Source organism: Phoenix dactylifera, chromosome 8, assembly GCF_009389715.1.
Source record: "Phoenix dactylifera cultivar Barhee BC4 chromosome 8, palm_55x_up_171113_PBpolish2nd_filt_p, whole genome shotgun sequence".
NCBI lineage: Eukaryota > Viridiplantae > Streptophyta > Magnoliopsida > Arecales > Arecaceae > Phoenix > Phoenix dactylifera.
Window position 1 is genome coordinate 26,520,899 of NC_052399.1, and position 16,068 is coordinate 26,536,966.

The 16,068-nt window shown below is 40.7% G+C and overlaps 2 protein-coding genes across 3 annotated transcripts in view; one reads left to right on the forward strand and one right to left on the reverse strand.

Moving 5' to 3' along the window:
- The first annotated feature begins 3,273 nt into the window (after window positions 1–3,273).
- On the forward strand, window positions 3,274–5,285 carry LOC103723355 (nudix hydrolase 17, mitochondrial-like). The gene is made up of 5 exons (XM_008814249.4): window positions 3,274–3,535; window positions 4,058–4,169; window positions 4,398–4,481; window positions 4,588–4,716; window positions 4,840–5,285. Exons 1-5 carry the CDS (start codon window positions 3,462–3,464, stop codon window positions 4,951–4,953), a joined length of 513 nt encoding a protein of 170 aa, XP_008812471.1. The 5' UTR covers window positions 3,274–3,461; the 3' UTR covers window positions 4,954–5,285.
- A 2,977-nt stretch (window positions 5,286–8,262) lies between these two features.
- Window positions 8,263–16,068, reverse strand: part of LOC103696185 (chromatin structure-remodeling complex protein SYD-like) — a 37,607-nt gene continuing 29,801 nt past the window's right edge. The window contains exons 25-31 of one of the 2 annotated variants that reach the window (XR_005513111.1): window positions 13,661–13,758; window positions 13,469–13,576; window positions 13,254–13,311; window positions 12,924–13,133; window positions 8,927–12,839; window positions 8,741–8,826; window positions 8,263–8,651 (exon numbers count right to left, since the gene is read on the reverse strand). Coding sequence is in view for 1 of the 2 variants with exons in the window: in XM_039129395.1 (XP_038985323.1) it covers window positions 8,928–12,839; window positions 12,924–13,133; window positions 13,254–13,311; window positions 13,469–13,576; window positions 13,661–13,758 (4,386 nt within the window). In the remaining variant the exon portion in view is untranslated. Of the gene's footprint in view, window positions 8,827–8,926; window positions 12,840–12,923; window positions 13,134–13,253; window positions 13,312–13,468; window positions 13,577–13,660; window positions 13,759–16,068 lie in introns of both variants that reach the window. The other variant, XM_039129395.1, reaches the window with a different exon arrangement.

Below are 16,068 nucleotides of genomic sequence, written 5' to 3' on the forward strand. Positions count from 1 at the left end.
GCTTCTGATATTAGTGAGACTTTGAAAAAATTGGTCTCTGAAGCATCTGTCATTTGGCCCATAGACAGCAATGATAAGTAGATCTTGCTTCAGGGCATGAGCAAATAGGGTCACAATTAGAGAAAAACAATTTTGAAAGGAGGTTTTGAGAAAAAGAAAATCAGAAGTCCATCCCATCAAAATGCCACCTGAAGAACCAATAGAAGCAAGATGGGCCTACTCATCAATCTTGTTGCCACCTAACGCTTTGAGGAATGTTTGTGACGGCGAAAAAATTTTCACCTCCTAAAGCATAATGATATCACAATTTGAGGACATAATGAAATTCCTGAACATACTACGTTTGCTGGCAGCCGCAGCTCCTTTAATATTCCAAGATACACAATCATTGAGATTAAACAATCCTCAACTCCCTAAGGAAGTGAGGGTTCCTACCCGCAGCACAATTTACGAAAAATATAGAGAGATAAAACAATTAGATTATGACAAAGCAAGACCGCCTCTTTCAAAAATTGTGCTTTTACATGTTCATCTTTCGATGGTAATGAAAGGAAGAAAAAAATATGTCAGCATTCTATAGAAAATGAAACTAGTTTGTCACGCTCCAGATCCGAAGCATGATATGGTTGTACTACCAAGGCGTACAGTCCACGATAACACAAAGCTAATATTACATTTAGCTTCTAAATTTAACTAAAAAAAATAGAATAAATAGGAATCCAATTTTTTTATTTATTAAATGCAACTATTATTGATTCAGAGCTTGTAAATACAAATATAAATACCAGTTCCATAATTCTAAGAATTTTAAAAATTACTAAGCTACAAATTTATCATCAACTGAAGAACTAAAATTCTGCTATATAGATCACCAAGCTTGCTAGCACGAACTCTAAACCTGGGCCATTCTTCTTTTCCACTGATCCTATTCATCTAGCTGAAGAAAAGTAAAAATAGAAATTTATGAGCAACACAATTCAGTAAGTAAACATTTCATAATGTTACCAGATCAAGCATAAGTTTTTTTACACGTCAATACTTCATTTGAAGAAAATAACAAATATTACAAAATAAAGTATTTCATAGTACAATATATTAAAATAAGTCATAAAGCTAATCATGCATGTATCAATCATTCATATTTTATAAACATGGTTCCTAGTGTACGGCATAAATAAAAGGTTTTTTTGCATCAATACCCTTCTAAATATCAAATTTTGCATGCATATCCTTCCAAAATTGATATTGGCATGTATACCTTCGTAAAACACTTGTTTAGCTATTCTATCCTTTTTTTATCCTTGTTTTTGCTTATATACCTATGCCATCTAATTATCAAGCATGAAAATAGACGTGATTACAACCATCAAAAGTGAGCAGTTACTATGTACTAGTATAAATATTAAAATTGTACTATAGAAACAAGATGCTTCGATGATCAATCTAACCAAATTATTTTTATCTTTATCTTTTATCTGATTCATTTATCTTAGGAGTAGGCATCTCTTAGCTTTCTATCATAGCCCAGCGCTATATTTCTACCGTATTCCAACACTGCATCCTTCCACTGCAACCCAATGCTCATCCTGATCTATACTCGTCTCTTTCAAATGGTAGTAAGATGGTGGTGAAAGCCTAGAAGGTCAAGACATGGATCTATACTAATCTCTATCCTCCATTCAATCCACAGCTTTTTGGTTAGATTAACACTGGTGGCACATCCGCTCATATATTTAGATCTCGCCCGGCCAAGCTTGGCGGGCTACCTTCTACCTTAATTAATCAAGCTTTTTCAGGGTTATAAGTTTTCCGGCTCATTCGAAACGAGACAAAAAAGGCAGCAACAGTAACTCTAATAATATGATGTCAATAGGGACTGTTACCAACCTATAGTTGAACGCTGAAAAGTTTCTCCATCCGTATAAGTTGACCTTGTTAAAAAAAGGAAGAAAGGTTGTGCTATTGAAGAGATACTTGATATCATTCATTATTGTCAGAAAATATAAAGGCCAAGCACGGTGTGGCGATGGATGCACGTTAGGGCATCCTTTGGCAGTACGACATGTGCAATGCATCACAAGAGGCAGAATACTTATATCTAATAAATAGGTCCAAAATTATATTAGGACCTTCTAAGCAAGTGACAGCCACGTTTTAAAAAGATATTGTTGTGGGGGCCATTTCTGGTCCCCCGCTTCTCATGGTTTTGCCCTTCAAAAAGCGCCTCGACCCAAAGCGGACAATACCTCGAGAGAAACGCAGTTCTCTTTCTCTACTAGCTTAATATGGACTATGCTGTTGCGCGAGGCTCCGGCCAAAACGCCATCAGAACTGGGAGGCGCACTGAACCTTCCTGCTAGTGGGGCTATGTTATGGGGGGCTACCGAATTTAATCCCATATCGGCTAGTAGCGGAAAGGTTCTGTGCCTTAATTGGGTGGCAAAGCCCTTTCCTCTCGAGACGTCCTTTGAAGTATAAAACTGTGAGGGGCGGGGGACCAAGAATGGCCCGTACCCTATGGAGGCGGGGGAGCAGGAATGGCCCGTACCCAAAGCGGACAATACCTCAGAAGGAACGCAGTCCTCTTTCTCTGCTAGGTTAATGTGGGCTATGCTGCTGCACGAGGCTCCGGCCAAAGCGCCATCCCCGCAACAGAACCCTACACACCCTACAGAGAACAAAAGGTTTCTATCCGTATACCATTATTGAGAATAAATTTTAAAAACATCTTATAGTATCTAGATCGTGGTCACTGATGATAGATTCCAGCATTTTTACCAGAACACAAGTTGACAACCACTATACACAGTGCTATTCAAACCTGCACCTCGACACGGTTTGCTCTACACACAAAAAATGAGATCGAATCTGGGTTAGCTGGAGAAGTTCATCCTGTAGATACCAAGCTTTTCCAGTTGAAAAGGAAACCCCTCTCAAGCAAACCAACAAAACCACCGAGTACTTTGTAATGTCAATCAAACCGTGTCAAATCCCATCCCATATTTATATATATATCGCAAACGAGTAGCAGGTCAAAATCCACTCGATAGATTCCATCTCCACAGCACCACATGCGCTCACACGTGGCTAATAAATGATCGGCCCTTAGTATACATAAATTAGAATATTTGGCGGCACGTGGGACCGCCGGACCAACATCTCGCGTGCGGCTCGCGAGAGAAGCCGAAGCGAAGGAGCCAGCGACGGTCGCACGACGGCCGGTCGGCTTCACGTCGGAAACGGGTAAGCCACTTCTTCGGCTCTCCCCCTCTCTCCCTTCTATTAATAGAGGGCCGTTCTCGCTGTTCTCAGCTCCACCTCTCCATCCCTTTCGATATCTTGCTTGTTTTTAGGATAAAAGATTACCTGTCTGTCTCTGTTTTGTGGGTTTCGAATTCGGTATTTGGTTGGAGGGAGGGATATTTTGGGAGATTTGTTTATTCGAGTTCTTTGGAGGAAGGATGGTTTCGTTGGTGTCTCGGCAGGGGAGGCAGCTGCAGCGGTACACCAGCGCCGGTGGCCGTCTTGTTGTCGGGTTCGTTCCCATTGCATCCTTCCTTCCTTCTATTAATCTTTTGATTGGGCTTCTTTGAAGTCATTTGGGGAATTCAAGGAAAGTGATACTGCCATTTGCCGCAGAAAGTTATCATTTTTTTCCCTTTCGTGAATTCTATGGGAAAAGGATATTCTGATTAATGATTTTTGCTGTGAGAATGGAGGTGATTGTGGAGGTTTTTTGTGTTTTTGGTGATTAACTATTTTTGCGAAAAAAAAAATGGGCATCGAGGGGGTGTTTTGATTTAATTTCAAATGGTGATTGGAGCTGACATTAATCATAAGGAACAACCCTTATCATGATGGTGTTTTACTGAGAATATCTTATCCTGATTATAGAACCTTCCAGTTGACGAATATCAACTTGGCTTTCCAGTTGACATCAACTCTCCACCTTTTTCCAATTCATTGTTGCAAAAATTTATTCCTATTTGTTTTCCCTTTTGTGATTTATATTTGAGTTAATAATCTTATCTTGTTTTCTACTTTTCTGATCAAGCAGCTGCATTCCATACAAGTTCAAGATTGACGAGCCATGCAAGGATGGCGTTGATCAAGCAATGGAGGTTCTCGTTATTAGCTCTCAGAAAGGGCATGGAATGATGTTCCCAAAGGTATGCATGAAGACAAATCATACACTTCTGCATGATTCCCACAGCATCAGGAATAATTTAGAAATTAATGCAAAGGAATTTGGTAGTATCTTGTAGAAGTTGACCTCCTATGGTTTCAAAACACACCCAATTTCATAAATCATATGGAGGAAGACATAATTTAGGAATGTGATACTGTTTTTAACATTGTCTTACCTGAAGTTCCTGTGTTATGTTTTTTTTTTACAGGGAGGTTGGGAGCTTGATGAAACCATAAAAGAAGCAGTTTCTCGAGAGGCTTTGGAGGAAGCTGGTGTACAAGGAAATATTGAGGTCTGCACATGAACTTTGTTACCTGTTAGTTTAAATCTTCTATACCATCTTCATGCAAGTTTCCATCTGTGGAAGCACTCCTAATAAATTTTTAATGTTATCGCAGGGTAGCCTTGGCAAATGGATGTATAAGAGCAGAAGCCATGATGCATTTTATGAGGGAATCATGTTCCCTTTGAATGTAACAGAGGAATTGGTTCATTGGCCTGAGATGGATGTCCGAAAACGAAGATGGGTAAGTATACACAGAATGCTAAATGAAAAATATTCTTCGACATCCATGAAGGCTTGACTGATTGCGCATAACATGAAACAACTGAACAATTTTCTGATTACATTCGATCATTTGGTTGTATAGGTGACGATAGCAGAAGCAAGGGAGGGATGCCAGCATCCATGGATGAAAGAAGCATTAGATAGATTAGTGACACGTCTCTCGAATTTGAGTAGGCAAGAGACCGCTATGGCGTAGGATACCTTTCATGATCACACTCTCAACAGCTTCTACCTGGCTGTGTACATACGAGCTGCTCGTCGCTGAGATTTTTGCATTACTCAGGAATTCTTGACAACCTCTGGAAGGCCATGCAATCACATCTTGGATCAATATAGAATTTGAAAGCATAGCCTAATGGCCCTAATCAAATATTCTTTTACCTCTTACGAGATTTAAATTTTTTCCTATGACAAGTACCTGAGGGAACATCTCTCTTAGTGCTGCAAACCATTGCAGTCTGTATGATAATCTGTCACTCTCATGTTAACCAGTCAACTAAAGCATCTTTTAACTTACTTTTTTGCGTACCTGAAAGTGTGATGTTGTCTGAAAGTCTTTGTTATGCTACCATGCCTGTTAATCTCGTGCAAGTATGCAACTTGTCATTGTACTATGTTCATCCACAAGCAAGTACAGAGTTCTTTGTGTAAGCATTTGGTGCAAGTTTTCTTTTTTGAGGGTAAAAATGTACGAGCTCTTTTGAAGGATTGGTTTTCGCTGAAAGAAATTGAATCCAGGTTAATATCATGCAAAGAGCAACCAACCGAAGCGAGTAATGGTCTGATGCAATCAAAGGAATGCCTTGGAGGAATATCTCATAACCAAAATGTATAAAAATGAAGGGTTATATTTGCATTTATTTTAGCAATATTATTTTCGATACCTTTCTTTATGCCTGCTTATCAATCTGAACTTGATGCAATCTTCTAACTGATAGACCCTACTAATTCTTCTTAAGTTTTCCACCATCCTAGTAAAGGATTTTATGGCTACACTTTTCTCTCACGAGATGACGAAGAATTTTAATCTGAGGACACAAGTGAAGGTTTGGTTGCTAACGATGTATCAAGACGAAGGGAAAGATCTAAGGAAGTTGATGAAGTGGAGATTCTCAATAAGGAAGGTGCAGGGTTACTTTTGCAAGAAGGAAGGTCCCAGAGTAGCTGATGAAGCATAGGATGTGATCTCGACGAAGATGTACTTGTAGTCTAGATACTTCTCATGACATGTGGATTATAAATGCAAGACTGGTTTAGTTATTTTAAGGTGATGAAGGGTACTAGTTAGGGATGAAAGTAGATTGGATAATATCTATTCGGATCCATTTTTGTATCCGAAGCCATTTGGATATTGATATAAATTTGATCATCTAACTAATATCCATATCCGTATCTATATCCATGAAAAACAAAATGAATATGAATATGGATAGACAACTACCCAATCTATATTAAAACTCTATTTAATTTTATATAGCACTTATGAACTTGTAAGGAAAATAAATGATCATATTAATATTCTATTAATTTGATTTATTATCCACTTAGCAATATTTTTCATTCTATGGTATAAAATTAGATTATCTAAACTATATCCATATTTATGTTTATGCTTTCAGTATGTGATCTGTATCCATGATTATTTAAAATAAATATGAATATAAATTTTTGTATTCAACTAATATTTGTTTCTGTATTTATCAAATAAAATAAACACCGATATGAAATACTAATATCTAATTCATATCTGATCCAATTTCAACCCTAGCACTGTTGAATTGGCTGAGAACTCTGCATGCAAGATTAGTCATGTGTACGGTGAAAATCCGAATGTGCAATGGAGCTGTTAGAATCTTGGGTTTGGTTCAAGATGGAGACACATGGTACTCGATTAGTTATGGTGGTTGACAGCAAATCTGATTTGCCTGAGGGAGGAGGCATGTAATAAGAGAAAGCACACATCAAGGTGAAGGACACAATGATCCTAGGGGGAGTATATTAGAGTATGTATGGTTTTTTTGTTGTTGATGATAGGACGGTAAATAATTTGAACCCTATTTTTCGTTCGGTGTGGAAACAAGGAGACAATGTTCATCTAGGATTTCGACTTGGCCTTGGCATTGTCCTATTAGGTGGGTCCAGCATTCTTAGAATTCCTTAGTCGCATGGGGCATCAAAACTAGTGACATGTCATAATCCCCATTAACTAATAAAAAAGGTACTATATAGATTTATTAGTATACGCCAGTCATCCTCCCATCAGTTTAAGCTTTTTGAACGTGAGTCCGTGACAAATGGTATTAGAACCAGGCTCATCTTGCAATACAATCTTTATTAGTTATGTAGACCCACATCGAAGATAAGATCAAGTAGGACCCGGGTCATAAGTGGGCTCTCGTCTCTCGAATAGGAGTCAACTGTAACGAGAACATGGCAAAGACTAGATAGAAGAAATTGTCATAGTTCTATACTAACTCATAAAGGGAGTGCCACATGGAGCAAAGATATTGAGTGATCACATATGCATATCAAAGCAGTGACATATGGGTGATCACATATTTAGCATCAAGAATTAAAGGCTTGGATGTACTCTAAATACATAGAAGTTTATTCTTAGATTATATAAAGCCTTGATCTCTCTAGGTGTGCCATTGCATGCTAGAAGAGAGAGACTTGGGTTGTGAGATTTGAAAGCCTTTCTTTTAGAGAGGTGGATGGATCTTCTTCACCATACGGCTGCTCTTGTACTCTAAACGAGCTCTCTCTCTCTCTCTCTCTCTCTGCTCTCTGAGTCTACGCAGGCAAGTTGTCACATCTCTTTTCTCTTTATTTATTCTTGGTGTGTTTCTCTTTGCCGATTGCACCTTGCGCTTGTTGGGCCGATACAAGCGATCAATCGACTACATGTACCCCATCTTCATTTATTTTCTTTGGTTGGATTCAGAAACAAACATCACCTAATGGTTGTGCGTCAATTTCATATACAGTGAATAATATAAACCTCTCCTGGAAGACACTAGTCAGCAACATGCTGACTCAGCTATCAAATGGCCAACCTCATGCCAAGTGCGCATCAACGGGAGGAAAATGAAGGCATCACTCTCTTTCATGCACGACTTTCTTTGTTGAAAAAAAATATATTAAAATTTCAATGAAGATGCTAAATTTATGGTTCATCTTCCCTGGAGCATTTTCACCTGCCCCCATTGGATCGTACAGTGGTCAGGCGGATGGAGTTTAGGGTGCTTTGAGATCCGTGCGGAGCCCGATGCAATTGTCGATTGATTTGTGGGATGGGCACGTGGCGAGGAAATAGGCACCATCAATTTTCTATAGCGAAGACACGAGCGTGATGCCCATGGCAACTTTCTCCACTCTGAGAATCCTCATAGAATTTTTATATAATTCTCTCATTTTTATTCTTGCCTTTTCCACATACACAAACAAGTAAACCACAAATTGCGAATTAGTGGTAGCTGGGGAGTATCACAGATTCAGAATAGAGTAGGCAAAGCTGGTGGACCAGCCAAAGAATTCCATTCTGTGCACCAAATGTTTTAACAAAGACAAACATAAGCTGATCAACTTAAAAATTGAACAAGATTCGGTGCACAATAAACACAACAGCACAGATAGAATAATAACCAAAGGTCAGAACCGTACATCAACATAGGCCAAAGCCAAACACCAGAACAAGTCGAATCTGTGATGCAGAGCATTGCTATAAAGGCAAACAAGTATTTCAGAGCGGCAAGGCCCTTATATCCACGCAACGAAATCCATCAAAATTTACAGGTAGAAAACAAAGAAACTGTTCTTGCTGACCATTCCAGCAAAAAAATTCTCTGCTCCTCGCTCTTCTTCCTTTTCGGAGCCATCCTTTTATTTCTTTCCCTTGCAGAACAAAAGAGGAAATAAGTAGAAATATGGTTACTCTAGCAAGAGAGATGGGAACGATGAAAGAGGAGAATGATTCTGCATACTTCTTCCACATTTTCATCATTTAATTTCTCCACTTCTCGTATTCTGCTTTAAACTCTGCTGCACTGTCCATGTATGGCTTCTAATCCTGTTACCAAAGCATAAGATGATGAACAGATCAAGCAATAATATAATTTGAAAAGATGAAAAATCAGATTATAATATCAGAAAGACACGGTCCTACTCACTTCATCCGTCATGCATTTCTGCAGAGGTCACACATGGAAGAGTATGGTCTTCGGAACAATTCATTTCTGCAGGACCACTATCTTTACTGTCAGGATCCACATATAACTGACCAGAGGTCTCTTTACCCGGACCATCAGGAGTCAGATCATCACTAGAACTCTTGTTAGTAGGCTCGCCATCTCTCTTCGATTTTTGACTACGCAAATTTGAAGAGTTGCCACCATTTAACACAGCACAACCATCTACTGTCTCTTTAGTAATTTTAGTTTCACAAGAATTATCTGTGTGACTGATATTGGCAGGCAAGTCCACTTGCTGATCCAGTTGGTCGGTCCGTCCTGACAAAGGAATAATTGACAATTGGACTGCAGTGCATTCTGCAAGGTCATTAGCATTCTGAGGATGCTCAGATTCTTGAGATGCAGCAAGAGACGCTGTATCGGTCACTTCATTAAAACCACATTTGTTTTCTTGCTCATCCAGTGCGCATTCAGTTGCCCTGCATATGTTGGTCTCTGGTAAAGTGGTAGCCGATGTATGACAATTCAATATAGGATGATTGTTAATTTCAGCCACAGCAACAGCTTCCATCGTAAATCTATATTTGTTAACAGAGTTATCTGGATTCATTTCTGCAGGAGGATCACATTCAGTTTGCTTACCAATTGGAATCCTTGCAGGAGGATCACATTCAGTTTGCTTACCAACTGGAAATTCTGCAGTAATCCTAGCTTCAGATGTTTGCTCATCCTTGCTTGCAACATTACTTGCAATAGAAGCCGAGAAAGTATGGTCCTTCATTATTGACTCACTATGGCTAATGTTATCATTGAATGCAGCAGTAGTGCAAATGCTTGCAGGGCAAACATCACCTGCAGTAGACCCTGTTAAGATTTCTTTCGGTGTACATGTTGACTTGCTTCCAGTGTCTGTTTCAGCCACTACTGAAGATGATTCTTCACCCCTAACTACATCTTCTATCACAGAAAATGAAGGTACTTGACCAGTCCGTGTCTTCGGACTTTGTGAACAAGATTCATCCAGCGATATTTTTTCCTCGTCAACAATAACTGCCTCCTCAGGACGAGTACTTACAACTTCAGAACTAGGAGGTACAGAACAGTCCACCTCTGTACAACTCTGTGAAAGGGAATTTTCATTGTCACTCTGCCTTGCATCTGCGGTGACTTGCACAACTTGAGTACAGACATGAGGAGCTTCAAAAACCACCACAATTTTTTCCTCCTCGTTGGCTTCAACTTCGGAACTGAGGTTAGATAGAGCTGCACCAGGCTTCCCAGAGCTGAAGCCAGATGGAGCATCACCAGCCTCCACAACCTTCTCCTCAGAAAGTTCAGCTCCAGGTGGGATGACAGAGCTACTTGGATGCACAGGGAATATTTCTGTGGAGCTTACATGTGCACTTTCCAACAGAGAAGTTTCTTTACCATCCGATTTAAGAACCTCAGCTCCACTATGTCCTTGGCATGATTGAGACGCATCTCTTGCAAACGGCTGCTGTGTGGCAGTCTCACTGGGTAAGTTTACTAGTTCATTAACTGAACTGCCAATTGCAAGAGCCTCTGGTTCTGAAGACGGAAGCATAGGCTCCCTGGTGTCTACAGCGGTTTTACTCTTGCACGACTCATGTTTTAAATCTGCATTGTTATTTAATTTTGATTTCCCAGGATCATGTAATAAGGTACTGATCTCACCTCCTGCAGACAATTCAGGTACCTCTGACAGTGTCAAAGAAGCTTTACCTGTAGCATCCACTGCTTTTGTGTTTGTTGAACGTGATCCAGTAATGTTTGGTAAAATTTCATTTACACCAGGGGTTGATGATTTCATAATATCCTCATCAGGACCATGCACATTATCTTGGACCAATTTGATTTCTGATTTGGCAGGTGCACGAGTTGTACCCATCAAACTGGCAGCATTTTCATTAATTGTACATATATCAGACTGCCTGTTATATTGTTTGGATAACTCTGACTTTTCAGATGAAATTTCCATCTGCAAAGAAAGTTTAACAGGGACCTGAATCTTTGGCAATTTCTCTTCCAACCCAGAAACCGTGCCAAATGTAGCAGGGCTTACTTTAGTGTTATCAGTCTCCTGTTTCTCTCTCAAAGTGTTTACCTTCACAGATTTTCCCTTACTATCTGTCTTCCTTGACCCTTCTAACTGCTTCAACCCTGCAAGTCGAGCACGGCGTTCACATGCTGCTGTTGAAGAATTGCTTCTACTTCTTGGTTCACGAGAAGTGGCTTTTTTCCTTGTAACTGAAGCTTTGCTCCCAGGTCCATTTTGGATCACATTAGGGACTGAAGAACATTGCATTTGAGCTAAAGGGACTGCAACGAGTACTGTTCCATGCTTCATGCTCTCGGATAATGTACCTGGTGCTATGTCAAGGTTTACATTTTCCTGGTGTTTGATTACTTCAACAGGTGTCAGGCACGGTAGTTCAACACTTGAGGTGGCTTTGTCACCACTTGCACCACTCATAGGGCTATTCTTAAGGGCATCACAATGAGGTTCTATTATAGGGATGTTTTGAAGTGAAGCATCATGCAATTTTTCAACTAATTTCTGCTTTTCACAGGATTTAACATCAGGATTCGTCGTCATTTTCTGGACACTTCGAATAGAACTATAATCTTGTTTTTCAACTTGCTTATTTTTCTCACTAGATTTAATATCAACACTAGTCATTGTTTTCTGCATGCTTGCAAGAGAAGAATCATCTTTTTTCTCAGTTGGACCCTGCTTCTCAGTTGACTTAACATCAGAACCCGGTATTGTTTTCTGGGTACCTAGAAGAGAATATTCATCTTGCATTTCAGCTGGTTTCTGCACCTCAGTAGATGCCTCATCTGTCCCCACATGATTTCTTCTGTCTTTCAAATTTTGTACAAACACAGGCATCACAGATGCAGATGGCACAAACATTTGCCCTGGACCAGCTTGCACCATAACACCTTTCACATTATCATGCATCTTTGACTGCATAAAGCTCATACTATCTGCACTTGCAGTCAATTTTGTTCCAATAGGAGCTGCTTTAATATCATGAGCAGGAATTCCCCTTCCTGATTGTCTTATGTCCTCAGCAGGTAAGATATTCTTAAATTTCTCAGGTGTTTGCAGTGAACTGGAGGCTTTGCCAGAGGCCACGTCAACAATGTTTGGCAATCCTGAAATAGGGTTAACCTGGTGACACACAGGAGGTGCATTTGTAATTCCTGAACTTTTATCAACACTTGGACTCTCCTGGGCAAATGCAGAAATTGCAGATGTATTATTTGCTGCTTCAGTACCCTTTGGAGGTCCGGTAACCATATTAGCTTGAGCTCCAGCAGTAGAAGACACGGACTTCTGTTTTCTGCCTCGTCCTCGAGGTGTTTCTCCAGTCTGAGTCTTCCGGCGCTTAGCTTGAACTGCCATTTGAGGGCCAGGTGATGGCAGAAAAGCTGTAGCAGCTACACCAATCTCATGCTGTGCACTCCCAGTAGTTTCTTCTATAGAAACAGGACCTACACCACCAACTGTCGAGGAAGCAGAAAGGTTTTCTCTCTGAGGTCCTGTTTCCTGTTTGCTGATAATATTTGATGGTGGAGCAGCTGGAGATGGTGCGACACTTGTTGCCCCTCTCTTTGGTCTACCCCTTCCCCTTTTTGCTGGAGGTGGTGGCTCCTTACGTGGATGCAATGACTCTTTGGACGTAGCTGACAGATTTTTTGATGAAGATGACTGCACCTCTCGGGCACTCACCTTCAGGCCACCTGAATCATTTATGGGGCATGGTTCTTTTGGTACTTCTGCAGGTTGGGATGACTCAGGCGAATCAACCTGACAAAGTTTTTCAAATTCTTCTTCTGTCCACTGATCTTCATAAGAACGGACCTAGGGGAAAAAATTAAAAAACAATTATTGGAAATACATAAAAATATACAACTTGTTCTGAGTTGTGTTGAATGTGACACCAACCTCACGAGCCCGTTTACCCCTTCCATATTGATGTGTGTCAAGGCCCCCAATATACTCGCCTTGTCTTTTTACATTGACGTTTGAGGATTCATATATCATCATAGCTTCAAAAAAAGGTTTCAGGTCCTCATCTGTAACAAGACGAGAAGGCATGGCTAATGGCTCCAACCCTTCGGCTGAACTCCCCTGAACCAATCTCTGCCATGCTGCCTGCAGGCATTTGAAAAGAAACCCCATCAGTTAGCATAAAAGCCTGTGTTCATTAGATCTTAAAGTGCATTATTAGCAAACAGAAACTAAAAGCACATGCATTGGCAAGGAATGACAGACCATCTCATCTTCACGCCTTTGTTTGTCAACAGATTCAAAAACATCAATCTCAGATTCACTGCAAAGGAGAACATAATAAGATAAAATGTTATTCACGCTAAACTGTAACAGAACAGAATAAAGGCTCATTTACCTACAAATTCAGTAGCCAGAATAGATTACCTCATCTCAAAAGGGTAATAGAGTAGTATGTGATATATATAAAAAAATGATACCTGCGGGCTAGGAGATCATTGAGAGCGTCATCATCTAACACAGGAGCTGCCTCTTCTTTCTTGCACTCCCTAAGGAGGGATTCCAAATATTCCCTTCGATCTTCAGCACTGTAATTCATCAAATCAAAAGTAACAGAATATTAAAAACTGTTCGCTGAGACTTTTAAAGTCTTAGATTTTTAACACAAATACCTTGTGTTATTGTCAAAAAAGCCTGCCGTTATACTCTGATTAGCAACACCCAGTTTGTGCTCAGCCGCAGCTCTAACTTGTTCTTCTACAGTGCGGACCTGTATCACATTAAAAATAAGAAATATGTCAGGAAATACGAAGATCAGCATACTGGAATCACAATTGAATCCTTGAGAATTAAAAATAAAGTAAGTGAAATCAAAGAGAATTTGAGCCAGAGCAACTAGTGGGCCACTAATATCACCAAGCATATTTTATAATATGTGCAAAAAGCTGTGATGTTCTGGAACCTATATGCAGGGACTGAAGACAATATTTATCTAGGACAAATGTAAGGCTCAAAAATTCAAGTATTGCCTCCCTTTCCCTCAAAACAAAATGCTCAATAATTCAGCGTGTGTAAAGAATAACTTATGAATATGAATAGAGAGGGGAGAAAAAGAATCAGTGTATTGTTTATATAAGAAACAATGCAACCAAGAAATGGTAAGCAGGAGGTATAAGATGGCTGCATGTCAATAATAGCAAAGATTAAAGATACACATGCCTGTGCAGTGCTAGACTGGCACTGTTGTGGCACACATATAGTACCCTACCATGCAAGCACCTCACCGAACCCCCCTCCCTCTCCTTTAACCCCAGCAACCCCAACTCCTCTAACCTCCTCTCATTTAGTTATGTCCAGACATTCATTGCTGGTTTCTATAGATGTTTTCTTGTGAAAATACTCAAGTTTATCAATTATTTATTTTTTAAAGTTCTAGTTCATGCACTTGTACATTAAGAATGTTTATTTTCATGGATCATATTAGAAGTTTTATTTGAATGAAAATTCATGTTTGGTTGGCATCCCTCTAATTTTATTTAGAAACTTTTGGTTATTTTGTATTTGATTTTGAAATATTATATTATTAGCTGTAAAAGAATTGATAATTGCTTGACCCAAATTGCAGATCCATTCCAACCCAGATCGAAACATGTTAGGTTGGCTCTGGGACATGCTTGACCCTTGCCAGGCATGAACGGGCTGTTCGTTCTAAATTTTTTCCCATGTGCCCAGCCCAACATGATCTGGTTAGCCAATGAGTCAGGCCAAGGTCCAAAATCATGACCCAAAATGTTACCAGGTTAGGTCTGGGTCAAGGATGCTCCTGTCCCTGTCCCACCCAATCATAGCCTGATCCCCAATTACTGCCATCTCCTCTTTTACCCTCTCCCTAGAAACTGAATCCTCTCTTGCTTCCACCCTTTATAGACTAGATCTCCTCTCAATGACACTGCTGCAGGGATAGGAAGTTTAGGCAACATTGCGTCGGTTGGGCTAGGTCAAGGCTCGGGACTAAGAATGCAGACATTAGGCCAGAAGTCACACGCCTGGAACAAGCAAGCACACATTGCCTTGATGTTGAACAATTGGCCTGAACCTGGACGAACCCAATAGATGCTTAGATCCAATCTAATGCAGTCACTATCTCCATTACATTCAACCACCAATAATAATCCTAACAAAACCCTCACTACATGTAGACAAATCAAAGCTCATTTATCCTTTAACCATCTCTTATGGGCATGCCATGATAAATCATCAAGCTCTAGCTCAAATAATAATGTATTGGATGAATGACCCGAGTACTCCCTCGTACACATTTTTCCATGTCTGAGTGAAGAGCTTCCAACAAGGTATTAAAGGAGCAGTTCTCTAGACTCAATGCTTTCTATCAAGTGCCCCTTCCTTTCTTGATCAATGTACAGAAACTTTCTTCAAACACAAGGCATAACCAAAAGGCCCCATCAAGGTCTGCCGACCCATTCCGATTCGGGGAGTGTCGATCCATTCCAATTCGGGAGTGTCGAACTGGATCAGCCGAGGACTGGCACGGTTCCGCCTTTTAAAACAGTTCAACCGCCACCCCCGCGCCCCCCCCCCCCCCCATAAAAAAAAAATTGCAATTCAGTTCCATGCTCCCCTCCCTCGCAACTCAATTCGGCTCTCCCCTCCTCGATTCTGCAACATCCCCCGCACATGAGCACCCCCCCCCCCCCGCCACCCCGAGCTGCTCGTGAAGGTCCCCACTTCCATCCTTTTGTAAGCTCCTCCCTCCCTCTCCCTCTTCTTCCCTAGCTCTCCCTGGGGGTCGGGTTGGGGATAGGGTTTTCCTCACCCTTCCCCTCCCCCGTCCCTTCATCCCTCCCTCCCTCCCTCCCTCTCCCTCTATTCCTCTCTCCTTTTCTCCCTCCCCCCCCCTTCTCTCTCTCTCTCTTTCTCTCTCATTTTCTCCCTCCCCCTCCCTCTCCGGCTCACCCTGTGTCGGCACCCTTGGAATGGCATAGTACATACTCATACCATGCCGAATCAATCATTGGCCAGTACCCCCACTGGTACCAGCTTGGCAGACCTTGGGTCCTAC

Bases quoted from the DNA above. Each gene is read 5' to 3' on its own strand.
- LOC103723355 (XM_008814249.4), top strand. From the start codon at position 3,462: ATGGTTTCGTTGGTGTCTCGGCAGGGGAGGCAGCTGCAGCGGTACACC. The intron at 4,170-4,397 runs GTATGCATGAAG...TTTTTTTTACAG, and splicing joins ATGGAATGATGTTCCCAAAG to GGAGGTTGGGAGCTTGATGA. The intron at 4,482-4,587 runs GTCTGCACATGA...ATGTTATCGCAG, and splicing joins GTGTACAAGGAAATATTGAG to GGTAGCCTTGGCAAATGGAT.